Genomic DNA, 23,113 nt, shown 5'->3' on the forward strand with positions numbered 1-23,113 from the left:
GTTGCACAAAGTTGAAGCCATTGATGATGCAAAGTTGGAATATAATTACAGTATAGTTGGAGGAGTTGGTATATCAGACATAGTTGAGAAGATATCATTTGAGGCCAAATTGTTTGAAGGTCCAAATGGAGGATCTGTTGGGAAGATGATTGTTAAATATCATACAAAAGGAGATGCTAAGCCTATTGAAAAGGAGGTTGAAGAAGGCAAAGCTAAGGGCGATGCTCTTTTCAAAGCCATTGAAGGTTACGTTTTGGCCAATCCTAATTACAACTAATGATACAACCATCACTGTCCTTTCTAGTTTTCTTGCTGTCTTCTTGTTACAAGTTAGCTTCCACTGTAATAAAGTGTTCTAATGGTTATGTACTTTGAGGTTTGTTATCTTTGTATCTCATATTATCATTTACTAATAATACAAATGAAAGCATATCTTTAATAGTTTTGTTGTTAAACATAGTAACTAAGAAAAATTTATGACCTTTATTCTAGATTTACAAATTCGTTCAAGTTCAAACGATGTTTGAATCTTGATCTTGACAATGCATTGGTGAACAACCATAAACTTGTCTAAATACCGATGAACGATTATGCTCATATATTCCATGAAAACACCATGAGCATTAGACACACCAAACGACATCAGTGAGTACTCGTAATGACCATATCTCATTCTAAAAGCAATCTTTTGAATATCTTTAACCTTTACACAAATCTAATGATCACCGGACCTCAAATCAAGAAAACACAAGCACCTACTAATTGGTCTATCAAATCATCAATCCTCGAAAGTGGATATTTGTTCTTAATAGTACTTTGTTCAACTGTCGGTAGTCGACACACAACCTTATACTACCATCGTTCTTCCTAACAACAATCGCGCACCTCACGGCAAAACACTCGGGCGAATAAACTTCTTCTCAAACAAATCTTCTAATTGCTTATTTAGCTCATTCAACTCTAAAACAGACATTCGATAAGAAGCCATCAACACCGTACTTGTATCTGGTACCAAGTCTATAACAAACTCGATTTCCCGCTCAAGCGTCAAATCACTGATGTCTTCAAGAAACACTTCTGAAAAATAAAAAACAACAGGAAGATCGTGAACTACTCACCTGCCTTTGACTTCTAACGAAGCTAACATCACAAACTCTTGTGCACCATCTCTCACAGACTCTTTTACTTGCTTAGTAGATATAAATATCAACTATTCACCTCCATCGAACTCAGACTCACGCTCTAGAGGCAAGTCACAAATATCTTTAGAAAAAACATCAGGAATTACACACTACTGACACATCACTAGTCGTCACATTTCTCTTCACTCTCCAAAAAGAAACCCTCAACAATGTCTGATTGTTCTCTTTCAAAGACATCCTAACTTGACCGGCAAACAGGAATCTCGAATCAACGGCCTCTTCAGTTTCGGGAACAACACAACTTCGACATCGCCTGAACTGCTGCAACCAGTGGCTCGCTGAACCAACTCTTCACACTTGCAATAACACAGAGAAGCAAAAGTTTTTCCCCCACTTGCTTCAATCTCGCTCGTAAGCGGTTAGAAAAATAAGTAAGCACCATGTACTAAGGAACAAACAACATATGAAAACCTGGCCGAACGGACCAACCTGCTCTAATACCAACTATGTAACACCCTATTTTCCCCACGCATACTTATATAATAAAAATAAAGTATTTACACAATCAAATAGGATGTCACATATTCTCTTTTCAAAACATACATGCCTTGTAACACTTTATCAAATAAAAACAACAATAAACACATTCACTTAGGGTGTCATCACATGCTCACCTTCACTTAGGATATCATCGTAACGGAATTGATCATAATAAACCATGCATTAAATAAATCATTTAAACTTCAAATGTACTATATGACATATCAAACCCATAAGTGAAATATCCTAAAAACATCAAATTATCAAACATGAGAGTATACATCAACTCTCTAATGAAAATATTAGACAAAATTCGCAAAATGTTCCCAATTTTACATATCAGAGCACGTAAACTAAATGCGGAAAGAAATATGAAGAAGCAACCTCATGCCTTCCACTAACTCTAAAGCAGCTAGTCAGTTACCTCATAATCAATAATAACAGGCATTACATTGCAAGGTAGGATATCTACATAACATATTCTCACTACTAGAAAAACAACAATTAGCGTCGGCCTTTAGTGGATACTAAAGGCCTAAAAATCGATGCTAATATGGGTTTAGCGTCGGACTTAGCGTCAGTGTCGGGCCTTGGATAAAACTTGTGAAGCTACGAAGTAGCGTTGGCTAATTATAGACCGTGGCTAACTAGCCTCGACTAAGCCGAGGCTACGCAGACACTAATAATGGTCGATGCTAAAATTTTCAAAAGACAAAAAGTCAACAAATACGTATAGCCTCGGCCTGGATGACTCTAAAGTCAACCAAAAAAAGTCAATGATTAGTTATAGCGTTTGTCTAGCCGACTCTAAAGTCAATAAGAAAAAACAATAATTTAGTTTAGCCTCGGTCAACCGAATCTAAACTCAAACAAGGAAATTCAGTAACAAAGTTTAGCATATCGGTCAACCGACTCTAAGTCAACCAAGAAAAGTCAATAATTATCTTTAGCGTAGGTTTAGGCGACTTTGAAGTAAACCAAAAAAATCAATAAATTTGTGAATCATCAACTTTTCCGAATCTATATAATAAAGAACCTAAGAGAAATAAAAAAGAAACTTCATATAACATAAAATAGGGACTACATGGCATCATCATAGTAACATGTTAGTTGGTAATAACAACATAGAGTCAATTGATTATCCTAAACTCCTAAACTCCATGGAAAAGGCTTGGAACGGAAAGGGAATCTTCAATTGATTCTTGATTCGATTTGATTATGGGATTGAAATGAAAACCCTAGAACTCCATGAAAAGGGATTGAAATGGAAACTCTAGAAATCCATGGAAATGACTTGATTCTTCAATTAATTATGGGTTAAATTTGATTTTGGAGTTGAAACAGAATTAAGTTCTTCAATTGATTTTGTGTTCATTTGATTCAGGGTTGAAACGAAAATGAAAAAATAAAATGAAATGAGGAAAATAAAAAAGAAAGGGGAAAACTGAAAAGGGAACGAGGGAAAAGGAAATAGTTAGAAAAGGGTAAAATAAAATGAAGAAAAAAAAGAAAAGTAACAAAAGCAATTAGTAATGAAAATAGTTTTAAATATATACATTTCTAAACAATACCAAAAAACCATAACATTATGGTGTACTGGTAAGCAAAATAATGTAAATTTTTTTGCTATCAAAAGGTCTCAAGCTTGATTCTTTATGGGTCCAAAACTTAAATATACTTAAAACTGGTAAATTCAGTAGCGTCGACTTAGCCAACTCTAATCACTAAAAAAACTATTAAGAGAATATAACGACTTTAAATAAAAAATGTATATAGCTAGATAGAGTCAGTTCAGCCGACGCTACTATTTTTTATACAATATGACAAAATGGCTTTATAACGTGGGTATGGTCGACGCTAATAGCATCGGTGTCGGTGATCGACGCTAAATTAAGAGGCTAAAATGTAATATTCTAGTGGTGTCTACACAATATCATTCATAATATATCACAATACGTTCTCACACCCAAACTCATCAATCATTCACAACTAAACAAAATGCATATAATTCATTATGCAACGCAACTCGACTATGCAACTCTATGCATATGCATGTGATATCAACTTAACATTTGGTTCCATGCGAACCGGGTTCCAATCTCTATGAACACCGAACACCCTCTCTAAGCTTGGGACAAGGCACTAGTCCCCTCTCTGAACTAGCAGACATGCCTCTTTACACAACTCTTATGATATATGATCATATCATTAAATCAATGCGTTAAGACCCCTCTCTAATCCTAACATAAATGCATTCATAACTAAAGTAATCATGTCTCTGGATTACCACACCACAACAATTCACATAAGCACGACATCATATAATTTAGTGCAACTCATGTATTATAGTAAATCTCCTAAATTAGATCATTAGTCATACATGCAACAACAGAATAGTCATAAATATCTTCTCAATTTTTTTCCAAAACTCATATAACACATTTATCAAGTAGTTTCATGAAGTATCTATGCGCGTTAGCTTTCCAATGCTTCGAACGACGTCTCATTTGAACTTATGGAACAGAAGTTATGGCCGAAATCGCCGAACAGTGCAACAAACATTATGCCAGTTTCGAGTCGATACATATCATTTATGTAGCGGCTCCCAGCATGTATGTAGCGACACCAAGCACCTATGTAGCACTACATATTGTGCAATTTTTTTCCGAAAAACTATTGTTTTTTCTTTAAAAAAACATTTTTAACGTATTTTGAAGGTCTTTAATTGTTATAAAACCATCATAACACTTCCAAACATCAAAATAGCTTATTTCAAACATCTATTTTCTTAGATTAAAACCCCACTCTTATTAAGCCCTGAAAAGCACACATTGGGAATTTTTATGACCTAAAAAATTGTGGTACTTACAAAAACCTCTATTTTTCCTTTATTCTAAATGGGGGATATTTTAGGCCCTGAGGCACTATTATCTGCTCATCAGTAACTAACAAATCAAAAATCTCGTCACATTTTTTTATATCAAGAGTATACATCTTAGTGACAAACTTATCATTTTTTCTAGGTTCGATGAGATTTTTTTCCGTTCGACGATTTTAATAATTTACAAACATATGGAGGCTCATGCTTTAATTCTTCCACATGGACGCCGTTCTCTTCGAAACCTTCGTCGAAAAATTATGACTCTAAGTAACCATTTGTTTCTACATAGGCTACATTTTCTTTTTTATTATACTTATTCGACTTTGCTTTCTCCGCTTTTAGTTGGTGAACTTAGCAAACTCTATCTTCCAATTGGGCCATGTCTCTAAGATGATAAGTGTCTAACTTCTTCCTAATGGAATATTCTAAACCACCTGCATCAATTTCTACCAACTCATGTTCAGGGACTTGCATAAAGCACCTTGCTTTGAGGTCTAAACTTGTTCAAATAGTCACCAATTGACTCAGACATCTTACGCCTAATGCTAGCCAGCTCCTTAAGGCTAATTTTTTACTGGCCAATATAGAATTGCTCATGAAACAGTCTCTCTAGTTGACTTCAAATATGTATGAAATGAATAGGGAGTGTGGTGAAACATGTAAATTCATTTTTTGTCATAGAACTTAGGAAGTATTTCATCTTCAAATTCTCAACATTGGTTATGTCTCATGCCTCAATCTGATATCTGACGACCTGTTTGACTATAGACTCATTTGTTTCACCAGAAAATTTGGTGAATTTAGGGACTTTCTATCCCCTGGAGAGTTATGTCTGTTGAACGTACTCTGATAGAGGTGACACAAAGTTAGGCCTATGGAGGCCAATGTTAAGGCCATTTTGGATAAGGATCTGTTCGACCACGTTTTCTATGTTGTTTCCCCTCCAAAGTTATTTTGTTGGACATTTTTAAGTATTTGGTCGGCATCCTGGTTTCTATTAACCATTATTGGCTTTGGGTTGCTTTGACCTATGTATTCCTCATCCTCTCTATGTATGAGAGGTTCAGTGTGTCGAAGTCCCACCTATTGTTACCCTTGGTTTAAAGGGGCTTACCTATTGTCACGTGTCTCTACCTGCCTGTAATTTGAGATTTGAGGAATTGGCCTCGCTTGGGCCTGAGGGGCACCAAAGAAATCGTCTATTCGAATCATATGATTAGCCAATAGTTTATAACTTTGTATGGTGTTATGAATTAAGGGGTTGAACATCGTACCAATATGTTGGGTCAACATGTTGACCATTTCGTGGTTACTTTCGTCCATATGTTACCTCATCGACATAAGAGATGTTGTGTTCAAAGTCGACCTGGGGAGCATAGTTTGATGCCCCCAGCAGTGGCGATGTTCGAATAGGGTTATTGATTATTGAACCTGAGGCAGGATATGGGTTTAATGGTAGCACAACAACCATTTGTTATCTGCATAAGTCGACACATTGGAATGAAGGCATGTCAACATTGTTGTTGACATACCATGTAGGTACTCTTTGTTGTCCATAGGGAATGTGAAACTTGGAAAAAATGGCATCATAGGGTCTCCTAAAGTTGGTCTTACAACAATGGTGTTAAGTGGGAGACTCCCTGGTTATGGAGAGGGAATAGCCTCTTGTGTTGGTGTCGACATGATTGGTGTCGATGACGCCACAAAAGCAGTTATTCTAATATGTGTTGAAACAACTATCTCTCCAACCGTCAATTCGACTAGTTGTTCTACTATATTTTGGGGATTGTTCTGTGAATTAGAAGTAATATTATCTGTAAGAGGACGCGTCATTTTAGGTAAAGCTTTTCCACTTCTTAAAAGCATACACTCACAAATATCAAGAACATTTCATTCACGAAGAGCAATTTGTAAAAGAAAAAATACAATACTTGTGAAGTTAAATTTTTTAGCACAATGTCCCAATAGGCGCACCAATTTCTTTACCCCAAATTTTAGTAAGCAACAACTAGTCTCTTTAGAAAAGTTTACTTAAAGGATCGGCTAGTGAATCCTAAGACATATGTACATAAATTCTTAAATATAGATGAACTCCTAAGAACATAATCTAAGAAAATATTCCAAATCCTCACCTTCAGTTTCTATATGGATATTTCGATGTCCTTGGTCAAAGATTCTATCTATCGAAATGCTATAAACCATCACTAGTTTCTCAAGATTTTTTTAAACCCTTTCTTCTCAAAATAAGTATGATGTCGAAATTTCACGCCAACAATTGATGATACTATCTTAAATATATCTTTGTACATAGATTTCGGAAGAACTTGAACTTTGTAAAAGATAAAAATATATTAAATCTTAAAATAAAAACCTATATTAAAAAATAAAATGTCCTTTTCTAGAAGGGCATCATTAGTTTTAGTCCACATTCAACTGCATGAATTTATAAGTTTGTTTCATCATTTAATTCGCAACATTCAATGTAAACAAACAGTACACAATTTTTGAAAATGATCCATAATAAAATTGATTATAATCTAGAAGTACGAATGCTGATAAAATAAAAGTGCGTCGTGTGTATATAGTGAGACGGTGAGTCAACAAAGTCACACTATTAGCAGCCGGGGAATAAATTGAGGTCGGCAAAGAAGGCACAGAGTAAGTGCCTATAAATAGAAAGCTTTCATATGCCAACATACTATCTTCTTCTCAAACTTGTTTTTTTTACAACTTCATCATCACCATATTAACAATAATCATGGGTGTTTTCACATATGAGAATGATACCACCTCCACCGTCCCTCCTGCCAAGCTCTTCAAAGCGGTCGTGCATGACGCTGATGTCATCGTTCCAAAGGTTATTGATTCAATCAAGACTGTTGAAATCGTTGAAGGAAATGGTGGTCCAGGCACCGTCAAGAAGCTCACTTTTGTTGAAGGAGGACAGACCTTGTACGTGTTGCACAAAATTGAAGCCATTGATGATGCAAAGTTGGAATATAATTACAGTATAGTTGGAGGAGTCGGTATATCGGACATAGTTGAGAAGATATCATTTGAGGCCAAATTGTTTGAAGGTCCAAATGGTGGATCTGTTGGTAAGATGATTGTTAAATATCATACAAAAGGAGATGCTAAGCCCATTGAAAAGGAAGTTGAGGAAGGCAAGGCTAAGGGTGATGCTCTTTTCAAGGCCATTGAGGGTTACGTTTTGGCCAATCCTAATTACAACTGATGATACAATCATCACTCTCCTTTCTAGCTTTGTTGGTGTCTTCTTAATACTACATGTTAGCTTCCAATGTAATAAAGTGTTTGTTCCTTTTGGTTATGAACTTTGAAGTTTGGTATCTTTTTGTATCCCACCTTATTAATAATCAACAACTATATACAAAATGAAAGCATATCCAATATAATACTTTTGTTTTCTTTAGTTTAGTAACTTTGAGTGAACATTTATCTTTTTATATAAATGTTATCGCTAACATTCATAATCTCTCGTTGCTCTCAAACTAAAGAATAAACATATATCAGAGAACTTACTTCGAATAAGATATCTCTTAAATTTGAAAGAACACAATTTTAAATTTCGAAAAAGCATTGAATCGCCAATTAGAACCTATAAGTTATTTCTTTATCTAATGTGTGGCGTCCATAATTACTCACAGTATAGACATTTGGTTCAACCATATTCTCCTTTCATGACTTAGCTTCACAAATAGCTTGTTGGATTGTTATTGTGCTTCTTTTGATTTCATGATCAAACTGTAAATCTTCTTATCATGCACTACACATGAATTAAACAAACAGATACTTTGAGTAGTATTAAGGAAACACAAATAAACTAATCAATATTAAAACAAACAAAAAAATTAAATATCTTAATTATTGTAAGAATTAAACCCCAACCTTAGAGATAATTCGAATTAATCTTAATAAACAAGAATCAATCTTTTTTATTGATCACACCTCTTGTTCTCCAACCTTTGTTTGAGTGAATCAACCTCACATTGATTTCAAGATGATTATACTCTGCACTTAGATTTAAAGAGATAAAAGAAAAGAAAAATCCAATTTTAGAGAATACAAAATTGGGGAGAAAGAAGAAGAATGTATTTCACTATGCAATTGCACTGAATTGTATTATAAAAGTTATTACATAGTGATGACTTAATTCTAACTACATAAAGTCTCCTTATATTTATAATGAGATTACTTGTACTCCAAGTAATCTCTAAATAACTAACTCAGTTGTTATACACAAAAATAATAAGTTCAACTCTTTCGAATTCTAGCTGATTCGACTATGTTGAATATACAGATTCTTAGACTCTGTCAAAGTAAAATTATTCGACAACTTCATACAGACTTCAAAACTTGTCGAGTAAAATCTTACTTAACCAAAAGAATTATATAGTTAATACACCACCTAATTCATTGTGTCTAAGCCATCTACATTTATCATTATTCTCAATCTCTTGAACAATTCGACATGCACAACCTTCATCATTATGTCTCTAATTCAATTCTCTAATTTGCAACGTTTTAGGCTCAACCTTTCATTCGCTACTTGTTCTCTTAGATAATGGTATCTCATTTCAATGTGCTTACTTATTCCATGTGTTATCATATTCTTCGCTAAGTTGATAGAAAACATGTTATCAATCTTTATGGTCATTGCTCCATGATTCCTCCCTTTAATTTCTTCGATCAAATTCACCATCCATGTTGCTTGGCATGCACATACAAAGACAACTATGTATTCATCCTCACATGATGACAATGCTACAAAAGGTTTCTTTCTTGAACTACAAGCAACTGGTGCACCACCTAACATGAACACGTATCCAGATGTGGATTTTTTATCCTCAGCAACACCATACAAACTATAGTCAGTGTGTCCAACAAGTTTGCATTCTTTTCCTCCATCTACCGTAAGAAACAAAATTCCATAATCTAATGTTCCTCTGAGGTACCTTAGTATCCTCTTCGTGGATGCAAGATGGGATATCTTTGACTTTTGCATGAATCTACATACCATGCCTACACTATAGGCTAAATCAGGCCTTCTGTAACAGAGATACCTTAATGATCGAATAAGTCTTCTTTACTATGTTAGATCAACGTCATCTTCAGTCAAATCTTTCGTCAATTACAATCTTGGTTCAACTAGTTTCGAAGTTGCATTGAAATCCTCAATCTCAAATCTCTTGAGTATTTCATATTCATATCTGCTTTGATGCATCATCAAGCCTCTACTACTCTTGTAGAATTCGGTACTAAGAAAGTATGAGATTTTTCCCAATTCAGACATTTCAAACTCCTTACTTTAGTCATGTTTGAAATCTTTAATACCCTTCTTGCAGTTACCTGTTATCAACATGTCATCTACATAGAGACAAAGTATAATCAACTCACTTCTGCTTATTCTAACATACACACCATGACAAGTTGTGAAGTTTATAAACTCTTTATCCCTTAGAAAGTTATCTATCTTCTTGTTCCAAGCTCTTGGAGCTTGCTTGAGTCCATACAAGGCTTTATGCAATATGTATACTTTTCCTTCTTGGCCTTGTTTCACAAAACCAACTGGTTGTGCTACATAAACCTCTTCATCTAGAGGGCCACTCAGGAATGAACATTTCACATCCATTTGACACATGGACCGATTATTCATGTTTTCTAGACCAACAACCAAACTAATTGTTTCGATCCTAGCAACAGGTGCAGAAACTTCATCATAGTCTATTCCTTCATTCTTAAGAAATCCATTTACTACAAGTCTTGCCTTGTGTCTAGTTACTTCTCCCTTTGGATTCAGATTCACCTTATACACCTATATCACATCAATTTCCTTCTTACCTTGTGGCAATTCAACTAGTGACCAAGTTTTGTTGTGTTCTATGGATTTTAACTCCTCCACCATAGCGTGCACCCACTTTGAGTCTTTCAATGCCTCAGTTGCATTGAACAACTAAATATCTTCATAGAAGCAATAATGTACTAGCTCATCTTCATCATATACCACATCATCTGTTGTGATTACACAATCATGCAACTTTGTCGGCATGTTTCTTGTTTTTTAAGGTCTGCTTGTGCCTGCTCGACCTATAATTTCATCTTGTCGAACTTCACTGTCAACTTCACTAAATCCTTCTTGATTTTTTCCTTTCAGCCCCATTCCTTAAGCTCATTTATGATCACATCTTTGTTGATCACAACTTTCTTATTCACCAGGTCAAACAGTTAGTTTCACTAAATCCTTCTTGAATTTTTCCTTTTAGCCTCATTCCTTAAGCTCATTTATGATCACATCTCTGTTGATCACAACTTTCTTATTCACCGGGTCAAACAGTTTGTATCCACTAGTTGAGTGATATCCTATCAGGATCATCTGGCTTGACTTGTCATCAAGTTTTCTTCTCAACTGATCAACACATGTCTATGTTCTATGGATCCAAAATCTTCAAGTGGCTTAGTCTAGGTTTGACACTATACCAACATTCTTTTGGTGTAATACCTTCTAGCCTTTTTGTTGGACATTTGTTCATTATGTAAGTTACAATGGACACAACCTCACCTCATAACTCATTTGGTAAGTTCTTTCCACATAGTTACTTCTCTTCCACATAGTGTGACCAATTTGTCTGTCCATTCAATCGATTGTTCCATTTGGTCAATCAATTGATATGAATTAATTCCATGGAAAATTAAAATATGCCAACATTAGGGGTTGAACCCAAGACCTCGTTGATATGGTACAAGTCTTACCAATAAGCTAAGCTCTTGTTGTTGAATATTTGTGCAAGGAACAAGTTTTAACCTATATTCTTGATTAAGTTAAATTGTTAGATTATTCGAGTTTTGTAACTCCGTTTTGGACGCGGACGGATGCATTAGAAAGATAACGTAAAATATTATTATTCTTATACCAAATTCTATGAATTATATTATGATGAATGTTAAATATTATTGTTGTGTTGAATGTGAATGAACATGTTTTAAAACCTTATGAAGATGAGTGAGGAAACCTAGGGTTATAACTTAGAAAGACAGTCTAGGTTATGGAAATGAGTATATGGTGATGCTTGGACGCAATGATACCTCAGTGTGTATCGCGAACAAGTATTCGCTTGATTATGAATCAATATGCTTTGTATGAACATGTGGAATAATATGTGAATATATGGATATGAACACCTAGTATTTAATGAATACCATGAGAGTTGAGTTGATATTTTTGGTGAGGAACCTTTGTTCCAAAAGTCTTATTTGTTATTAAGACCTAATCACTTATTCGGAATTGGTTGTGATTGTGCACACACCACTTCAAAGGCTTAGGTAAAGCGGTAAGTGGAGGTGTCGCACCAATGATTCGTGCCTCAATTGGGTTTGAGCCTCAACCATGATGGACATGGGGGAAAGGTGAACACCTAAGTGGGTTAGAGTCCCATACGATGAAAGATACCCTAAGTGGGTTAGAGGCCCATACGAGTGACGGTGGCTTGGACTAAGGATAAAGCCTTATAGAGGACCCGATATCCACGTGAAAGTTGAATCATACGAGCATGCGTGAGCGTGAATCGAGCCTGGCTTAGACGTAAGTCCGTTCGAGGATTGATGTTTCGTGAATCCGAATAGTGATTTATTAAGTTATGTGAACTCAAGTGTCATGTTTCCATACATTGCGATTATCCCTTAGTTGCTCAAGTCTAAGTTATAAGGTGCGAGTGATGCACAAGTAACAGAAAATGAATACTTGAGTAAGAATCGATTAGAAACCCTGTAGAGCTGAGTGGACCCATAGGATATGAGAACTCACTGAGATTATTATCTCACCTTAATATTGTTGTTGCTTTTCAGGTGTTATTTGCAGGTTATATTATACAAGGAGAGTTATGCATTGATGTTTCAAGGGAAGCTTTTACTATGATCTTCCACTGTGAATTTTGTGCAATTGTAAATATTGAACATAGTTTTTAGAGTTTTATTTAGGAATTATTGTATGACATGTGTCATATGTTGTATTTTATATTATGGACATGTATATAATTATGTCGTTAGGCAGTTATGTTGGATCAGTACCAATTAATGTTGTGTATAATGTATATTCTAGACGTATATTATACAGGGTATTACATTTTTGCTGAGTAAAAATCACCTTGAAAGTTGCTGAGTAAAAATCATCCCGCAAGTTGCTGAGTGAATGTCACTTCACAACTTACTTTTTAAAAAGTGGTTCAGTGTGCAGTACAGAGCAGATGGCAGAGCAGTAGTGTACAACGCAACATTTTACTGAATGTAATACACCTCGCAACTCATACACTTTGTTGAGTGTATTTCACTTGACAACTTTGCTGAGTATATTTCACTTGGCAACATTTTTTACGTATTTAAAAAAAATTATTATATATTTATAATATACAGAATATTACAATTTAATTTAATATATGGAGTACTCATAATTATTTATACACTAACATACATATATAATAAACAGTAATTAAAAAATATTCAAAATTATATGGGCTACTCATGATTATTTAACCACTAACATACATATAAAATAAATATTAACTAAAAAGTATCAAAAATTATATGAACTACTCAGGATTATTTGAACACTAACATACATATATATTTTTACAAACATTAATATGTGTTGCAAACATTAATAAAAGATTTTTTTTTTCAAAATAACCAAATTTTTTATTTTTTTTTCGAAAATAACCAATTTTTAAAAAAAAAACCAAAATAACCAAGTTTGGTAGAGGATGCGCCAGATGAATTGATGCACCCCCATACCAATAAGAGGAGGCGTCAATAGCATTGGCGCACATGCATTGGGCCTCATGAGGAGGTGTCAATGCTTGTGACGCCTGCATTGACCCTCATGAGGAGGCGACAATGCCTCTGGCGCCTGAGTGTGTTTCTTAAGGTGGGCGCCAATTCATGTGGCGCCTGCTTGTAATGGTCATGTGGGCGCCAATTCAACTGGCGCCCATGTATTTTGTCCAATAGATGTTCCGTCTCTATAAATACCATGCTTTGCATACAATTATTTTCGCTCAAATTCATCTCCTAGTCTAGTTCAACCATTAATTTCAATTTTCTTTGTTTCAACAATGTATGCATACATTCATAAACGAAATGCTGATGTAATATTTTCTATCGTTGCGGCTCCGATACAGGTTCGACTTTGGAACACAGATACGTTTGAACGTCTTAATCAGACGTTGTACAGTTGGTTAGAGGGAGAAATTGGAGAGGGTGAACGAATTAGAAGAATACAATGGCTTGTGTCCACGTTCAACCAACACGGAGAAATGCGCGAATGGGTGGATATTAAGACCGACCAAGACGCTCGTAGGATGATGCATTACATGTTCAAAATTGTTTTGATGGTTGTAATCGCACAGTTTTTGTATTCTAGTTGTTTTAATTGTTTGTGTTATTTTTTATGAACAACTGTCTTTTCGTCACAGACGTCTACTATGAAGTAAATTTAGTTTTCCATATATTGCAACAGAGGTACTTTGAAATAAATTTAGTTTTCCATATATAGCAACAGAGGTACATCTGAATTTATCTGGTTGTGCTCGTTCCAACACTAGGACAGTTATTACGATTGTGACCTGGTTGACGGCATGAACTACATAGTCTAACCATTTTGTTCGCCATATCCATTTCGGTTCGAATCCGGGTGCTGTTAGGGCGACCCTTTTTCTTCCTCCGCATAACTTCGTTGTACCAGACGATGTCCCCTTGATATTCTGGCCAATAATCCTCTTTTGCCACTACCGAAAAACTAATTTTATAAACATTTGAAAGGCTGACGACTTTGTAAACTTTAGATAGCAAGTAGGATGGATCCCTTCGAAGCTTTGAGCACGCCGCAATAACATGGTAGCAGGGGGTACGAAAGGCTTGGAACCTTCCGCAGTCGCACCAACCTCTATCTAGTTCGACTTTGTACTGTCCCATCGACATGCCCTTGTTGTGATCCATGGACTCGGCAACACTAAACCAACCTTTAGTTCAGTCAAATACCGTAACCACGCGTGTATTTGCTTTGGCAGCTTCATGTCTGATGAATTTCATTGAAGCATCACTGAACAACTGTCCAGATTGCAACACTGAACTCCATTTTGAGCGTCTGGTTTCAAACAACGCCCCTAGCCTGAAATATGTAGCTTGCACCAAAGCGGTTATTGGTAGGTTACGGATGCCTTTGAAGACAGAGTTCATTGATTCCACAAGATTTGTTGTCATGTGGCCCCAACGCTTACCGTTGTCGTATGCCCTAGTCCACTTCTCCAACGAAATACTATCGATCCATCGAACCGCATCTTTGTTCGGCAATCTTATTTCCTCGCGGTAGTGTTTGATAAAAGGTTCTGATAATGCGTAACATGCATTGACAACCTTCTTACGCAACGTCTTATCTTTGATTTCTCGCATGAAATTCTGAGCAATATGTCTAATACAAAACACATGCGTGGAATGAGGATTTTGCCAGCCATTGTCAATGTTGTTATATGCACTGATGATTGAGGGGTGTTTATCAGAGATCAAACACAAGTTAGGCTGAGGTGCAACGTGCAATCAGAGATTTCTTAGGAAAAAACTCCATCCCTCAGCAGTCTCCCCTTCAACTAGGGTAAAGGCAATCGGAAAAATATTGTTGTTCCCATTTTGTGCCACTGCCATCAGTAACGTTCCTTTGTATTTTCCATACAACCATGTACCATCAATTTGTATAATTGGTTTATAGAAAGAAAAACCTATGATACACGGTTGATACGCCCAAAATAGACGGTGAAATATTCTATTTCCAACAGCACACGTACCATCTAGTGTATATGCGGGCAATGTTTCCATCTTGACAATTGTCCCGACAACATAGTGTTTTAGAGCCAACAGGTATTTTGGAAGTTGTTTGTAAGACTCCTCCCAATTGCCAAACACTTTTTCAACAGCTTTTGTTCTAGCTATCCATGCCTTCCTATATGATGAAGTGTGTTCGTACTCTGCCATAATATGCGAGATTATTGTACTCACCTTTAACGATGGATTGTCGCCAATGACAGACAATATTTCATCGTATATTAGCTGAGAGCTTAATTTACGATGATCATGCATTGGGTTTGTCAGCATGCATGTGTGATCTAGACCCATTGATCCAATCTCCCAAGACTCGCTCCTCTTCTGGTACGAAGCTGACAACCTAAAAAGACAGTGCTCATTCGGACAATAAACTTTATACCTCGATGCGTCAGTTCTGTCTACTCTGAAATCTTCTGATAGTTGCATGTGGAATTTCTTAATGACTTTTACACATTCCTCTTTTGTGCGAAATGTGTCTCCTTATTTCAGAGATCCTTGCATTTGCACGTAAGGATTGTACCATACATCTGCCGAAGGTTCATCTGAACCCAAATTTAACCTAGTCATGTGTTGGGGTGGGCAATATACATGACTTGCTGATATTGGCCCCTCTTCCTCTTCAGCGTTCACCATCGAATCAACCATAATCTCAGGTTCCTCGTCTTCATCGTCTGGAACATTCACCTCAACTTGTTCGTCATCAGTCTCACAAAACACTTGTGACTGATCAATGTACTGAGACTATTGTTGTTGATGTGGTAATATATACAACTCTATATCGTTGTAACCGGATTGTTCGTGACTGCCAAACATATGTTGAACATCATCATCATCTCGAATCTTCTTCTGATAAAATTTTACCTGGTTTTCTGCAAACCAAACCGGATTTTTATAGATGATCTGACCCACATTATTGCACTGCAATTTCTTTTCTATTCTTTGTTTCAGATGTGAAAAATTTGATCGTCGATTTATTGTAAACTGAGTCACCTTTGTGTTTCGAAAAGAAAAACCGAACAACTGATGATCAAATATGTCACCTTCGACATGTGCGCTGATCATGTAATGTTGTGTGGAAGACATTGTGTTGAAATATTAAATATGTAGATAGTTTGAATGGAATTAAAACTGAATGCATTGCTAAGTTGTTCAACTGCACAACATAAATAGGTTGGTCATTGGTAAGTTGGTCGTTGCATTGATAACTTGGTAATTGTCTGTTCAGACTTGACCATGCATGCAGTTGAAGGAATCCAGCACGCAGAGAAAAGATTGAAAAGAATACACAAGCGCCAGGGAATCAAAGAATCTCTGAGCTCTGTGCCCTAAGATTCCAACCTAGGCGCCCATTCCCTAGGCGCCATAAAGTAACTGAGGCGCCAAAGAGTTGGGTGCCTCTTCACAAAACAACACTCAGGCGCCACTAGGAAGGGCACCCCTTCCAATTTCCCTACACTAAAGCGCCAAGAGGAAGGGCGCCTCTTCCTTGCATGTGAGAAATCACATGTAGGCGCCAAACTCAAGGGCTCCACTTCCCTTGCATGTGCTTTCTTCACACGCGCCATGAAGATTCCTCACATGCTAGCTTTCTCTTCCATGCTGAATTTTGTCATTCTCTTGTCTCCTCTTGCCTTTCCATGCAACCAATCATACTCTTTTTAGGTTCCAAACCTACTCACTTATTCATCTATAAATAGTCTCTCATATCAACAATATCAAATCATCTTCATCAATACTCAAGTATTTTCTTCTACCACACTTCTTTCATCTACCAAACTCAAGCTTTGCAAATTCAAATCATGTCTTTGTTGACTATGGGCGATGAACACAGAGACACAATCGAGAATATCTCGGCATTTGTATGTTATCTCTCTCTTTTAGTTTCTATTTTTGGATTACTTCTAATACATATCTTCTTTGTGTTATACCTTTGTAATCTCTCTCTTTTTAGTTTCTATTTTTGGATTTCTTCTAATACATATCTTCTTTGTGTTATACCTTTGTAATCTCTCTCTTTTTAGTTTCTATTTTTGGATTTCTTCTAATACATATCTTCTTTGTGTTATACCTTTGTAATCTCTCTCTTTTTAGTTTCTATTTTTGGATTACTTCTAATACATATCTTCTTTGTGTTATACCTTTGTAATCTCTCTCTTTTTAGTTTCTATTTTTGGATTACTTCTAATACATATCTTCTTTGTGTTATACCTTTGTAATCTCTCTCTTTTTAGTTTCTATTTTTGGATTACTTCTAATACATATCTTCTTTGTGTTATACCTTTGTAATCTCTCTCTTTTTAGTTTCTATTTTTGGATTACTTCTAATACATATCTTCTTTGTGTTATACCTTTGTAATCTCTCTCTTTTTAGTTTCTAGTTTTGGATTACTTCTAATAGATGTGTGTTTGTTGAGTATGTATTTCTTCTTCTAATTGTATTTTCTTACTTTTTTGTTATTAGGATCCGAAGCGGTTTAGATGTCGTGTACATGAATATGTACCCCACGATCCTTTAATAGAACCATATATTAGAGGATTTGGATTTGGAAATCTACTAAACATTGTTTCGTACTCGGTGGACTACAAGTTTATTCTGGCTTTGTTGGAGAGGTGGAGACCCACACATTTCACCTTCCGATTGGTGAGTGTACCGTCACACTTGAGGACGTGTACATGTTGTTGGGTCTCCGTATAGACGGAAAGGCAGTGAATGGGAAAGTTAACCAAGACAACAATATATGCAATGAGTTATTGGGTGCCCCTTTGTTAGACAACAAAACTAAGGGAGACACATCCGGTCAAGCAAGGGGGCAAGGTATAACTTTAAAATACCTAAAACAATATTATGCCAGTATAGTATTGTCCGACGATTCAACCGAGTATGAGAAAATAATAAAAGCTCGGTGTTATATTATGATTTTATTTGGTAACTTTTTATTTCCAGAAAGTACAGGTAATTCTGTGAATATAATGTATTTACCTTTATTATGCAACATTAATAAGGTAAACACTTATAGTTGGGGTTCAGTTGTGTTGGCCCATCTATATAGTGCAATGTGTAGAACTGCAAAAAATAATACCTGTACTTTTTTTTCATGTGCTTATTTGCTTCAAGCTTGGGGATGGTCTAGAATGTCGTCGCTCGCCCTAATAAATGAGCACCCATTCGTGTTCCCCTTTGCAACCAAGTAAGTCTAATACTTTACCATTCACCATTTAGTTAATTATATTTATTATTTAAATTAACAGTAAATAATATTTTTCACTTCTTTTTATTATCTTAGGTGGTTAGTAAGGGGAATGAACTACAATAGGTGTCCGAAACACGCTATTGTAGTCTATCAAAATCTATTGGACCACATTGGACATGACAATGTAATACTCCTACCAAACTATATTTTAATTTAAAAATACTTCTCAAATTATTTTCCATCTAACGATTTGGTATTGTTTTACAGTTTGTTTGGAGGTCATATCTGGGTCTGAATCATGATGTGAACCATGACGATGCTGCAGTTTGGACAGCGAAGACACCGATTATCCGATTCACTACAGTGGAAATGCCCCAAAGTGATCTGGTCAAACTACAATTCGGAATGCTACAACATATTCCCGAATCTCCCACGTGTTTGGGGAATTGGCATCAAAAAAGGGTCGATGCATAGTGGGATTATTCTGACTGGAGAGACTTTGCAAAAGACATGTGTCGTCAATGGAGGAATCGACGACAACACATCTTGAACGAACCAGTCATCCAAGGTGCAAGACCAACACACCAACATATGGCATGGTTTAGGTCTGTAATAACTCAGCAATTTGTATTTGAGCTGCGATATTTGATGGATCCGCACCAACTTGCTTCGTCATCCTATGCCCCACATCAATTCACCACCCAACACCAATGTGAACCCACCCAACACCAATGCGAACCCATCCAAACCCAACAACCAATCACACAACATCAACCGACCACATACACACAACAACCACACACCCAACATCGCTACCCGTTCATGCCAACCACCCAACAATCAACCATCCAACATCGCAATCCATTCATACCACCCACCCAAACACAAAACCAAGAATCAAACCCCGCAACCACAACCGTGTATAGCCCAGATGATTCATATGGGTCACGTCATCGTAGTCCCCCACCAATGAACACCCAACCACTGTTAAACTATAGTACGCCCCAATAACCATTGCTTCATTTTCAAAACGACCCAATGGCCCATTTTGGGCAACTATACCGTCCCCAATTCACCCAACCCCAACACACTATATATAATGACATGAGCACCGAACTCCATTACGGAAGCGCCGTTGGCCAGAGCCCCTCCGGATATTGGGAGCAAATGATGACACATCTGTCAAATACCGCCGGAACTTCCGCCGGACCTTCCAACCAGCCATCGCTCGATCAGGTCAGCACCCAAAGACCACAAACACCTCAAGAAAATCGTGGGAGATCTCGGAGACAAACAAACGCACGGGGATGTGGAACCGGAGGAGGTTATAATCGGGCGGGTCATTAGTTTTTTGTCTGTCCAATGTAACCAATTATTACATATTTAATGATTTTTTTTTCATTATTATTTTTTATGTATTAAATAATAAATATTACATATTAAAAATATTTTTTTAAAAAAATTAAATAACTAAAAAAATTAAAATAAATTAAAATAAAAAAAATAATAGGAGAGGGTGTATGCGCCAGATGAATTGGCGCATACACCCACCTTAAGAAACACACTCAGGCGCTAGAGGCATTGACGCCTCCCCATGAGGGCCAATGCAGGCGCCACAAGCATTAAGGCCTCTTCATGAGGCCCAATGCATGTGTGCCAATGCTACTGGTGCCTCCTCTTATTGGTATGGGGGTGCGCCAATTCATCTGGCGCATCCTCGATATTTTTTGAAAAATTTGATTATTTTGAAAAAAAAATCTTAATAAAACACTAACTAACAAATAATGAAAATAACTCACACTAATATTAATTAATAAATCAATTAAGTTATAAACATAAAAAAAACATATATGTACAACAAAATAATTTAATTTAAGATATTAATTATTATAAAAATTTAAATAAAATAAATATTTATTTTGTTTACTAAAAAAGTATAAAATATGAAGAAAAAAAATTATTGTGTTTTATTAAAAAAAGTAAAAAAAAAAAAAAGTTATCTTTTTATTCTATTTTATTTTTTATTCTATTTTAAGAATATAATAAAATAATGAATAATTTTATTTTAAACTTTTATTTTGTGTTAATTAATATAAAAAATAAATTAAAATAAGAAAATATATATATATCTTTTACTATAAAAATTAATTAAAAAATGAAAAAACATGTATACTAATTTTTATTTTGTTTTAAATATAAATTTTTAATTCTATTTTATAAAAAAAAGGAAAATAAATATTAATACTAGTATAACATATATATACATAATTAATAAAAACTTAAACCCTAATATATATATATATATATATATATATATATATATATATATATATTGTTTTAATTATTTAACATTATAAAAAAATAAAATAAAATTATTATCCTATTATACTAACTAAAAATTAGAACTAATAAATCAAACTAAAACATTATAATATCAAAACAAAAGTAATATACATATAAATAATATCTGTAATAATAAAATTTCTAACAACATAAATAATAATACAAACAACCACAAAAATATTTAAACCATAGTAATCCAATATTGTTAAGAAAAAATTGAAAATGAAGTGTACCTTAAATTTGTAAGCTTATGTAAAAATGTTAGATGAAAAATATTGTGAGCTTTTATAAATATTGAAGAAGAAGAAGAAGAAGGATGAGAGGAAAAATATTGTGTATTTGCAGAGGTTGCTGAAAGTGTTTGGTGAGAGGAAGCTAAGAAATGAAGCATAATAAATAACATGTCTCCTTTATTACCGTTGCGTGCGCTTTGCCATTTGTGAGTGTGACGTTGCTGAGTATTTTTTCACTTCGCAACCATTCTCAACATCGTTGCATGCCTAGCACGTCGCAACTCATGTTGTTGCTGAGTGTTTTTCACTCTGTCAAAAGTTGCACTGAATTGACTGGTGATAACATTTAAAATTTGAATTCTGAATGCAACATTGCGAGGTGATTACCATGCATCATACATTTTTTTTTTAAAAATTGTTTCCCTCTGAATGAGTTGCGAGGTGATGTATTTACTAAATTATATATATATTTTTAATGGATAAATGTGTTGCGAAGTGATTGACACTCAACAACACTATTTTTTTGCGAGGTGAATTTTCCCAGCTAATTTGAGTTTTTCTTGTAGTGATTTTGGGGATTGTTTTGTGAATTAGAAGTAGTAAGGTATATTTTTACTCGGTTTTAAGTAATAACTAAGGGATTAAATCTTATTTATTAACATATATAATTTGTTTTAAATCTCATTTTCACTGACCTATATTATATTATTATAAATCTTGTAAACACCTAATATAAAATTTAAATTGTTTTAAATCTTATTTTCACTTGCATGTGTACATAGAAACTACAAAATATGTGACATAATTGAAATATATCGTATCATTTTAAATCTTGTAAACACAGAATAACAAATTATCACTGTTTTCAAAATCAAATATACAAATTTACATTGTTCTCGTCAAGACAGAAAACACACATTTACATATTTTCACATAAAAATGACAAAACTTCTATACATATACAAATTAAGATTATAACAACCAAGAAAAACTATTGTTTTTGAGACTCAAAACAAGATAAGAAGGCACCGACCTGACGTGATCAGATGTCATATATATCTTCTTTTGAGTATGGTGTTTTATCGTTAAACTCCTATAATTAAAACAAAATTCAAATTATTATAAGCTAACAACAACAACCAGTGACGGAGCTAGATAAAAAAATTTGGGATGGCCGCCATTGGCGGATCGAGATAAAAAAATTTGGGATGGCCGCTAACGTAAAATAAAGATTATAAATAAAATGTAAATAGTATTTTAAATAAAACATTAAAGTTAAAATAAATACAAAGTTAATTACTAAAAATTTAAATTACATGACTTAAAACAACTTAAAGTAATGTTTTACGCGTTCCGAGTGATTTGAAATCGTCAATAATTGACTCCGAACTAATGCTTGCACTAATATCCATTTCAATATATACTATCATGCTATCTCCAAGAAACCCATCATCCATCTTGTTTCTCAACTTAGTCTTAATAATTTTCATTGCTGAAAAAGATCTCTCAGTTGTGGCCGTAGAAACGGGAAGAGTCATGATAAGACGAAGTAGTCTATCAAGAAGTAAGTTTCAGCCTGTCCAGATGCAACCAAACATGAACATAGTTCTTGAATAGTTGATAAATTATTCAAGTTTGATGCTTAACGAGCAACAAATAGAAAATGTTGGAGTTGAAATTGCAAATTATTCTTCTCTTGATCACTAAAATCCATAGGATAATATTTTTCAACTAAAGAACAAATAGTATCAATGCTAAAAGCTTTATATCCATCCTTAGGAGATAAAGAACAAGAAAAATTTAACAAATCCATTGCCTGCTCACTGAATCTGCTATTCAACTCTTGTAACTGTTTGTCAATGGTAGTGAAAAAGATTTCAACTTTAAAGTAATGTT

At 34.9% G+C, this 23,113-nt stretch overlaps 1 protein-coding gene across 5 annotated transcripts in view; it reads left to right on the plus strand.

The window, feature by feature from the left end:
• LOC127073242 (ABA-responsive protein ABR18-like) overlaps nucleotides 1-23,113 on the plus strand; it is a 91,776-nt gene that overhangs the window by 6,954 nt on the left and 61,709 nt on the right. The window contains exon 1 of one of the 5 annotated variants that reach the window (XM_051014384.1): nucleotides 7,235-7,353. The exons of 3 other annotated variants lie outside the window; for them this stretch is intronic. In XM_051014384.1, coding sequence (XP_050870341.1) covers nucleotides 7,322-7,353 — 32 coding nt within the window. In that variant the 5' untranslated portion in view covers nucleotides 7,235-7,321. Of the gene's footprint in view, nucleotides 1-7,234; nucleotides 7,421-23,113 lie in introns of those variants that run through there. One more of the 5 variants, XM_051014385.1, reaches the window with a different exon arrangement.

Source organism: Lathyrus oleraceus, chromosome 4, assembly GCF_024323335.1.
Source record: "Lathyrus oleraceus cultivar Zhongwan6 chromosome 4, CAAS_Psat_ZW6_1.0, whole genome shotgun sequence".
NCBI classification, from domain to species: Eukaryota; Viridiplantae; Streptophyta; class Magnoliopsida; order Fabales; family Fabaceae; genus Lathyrus; species Lathyrus oleraceus.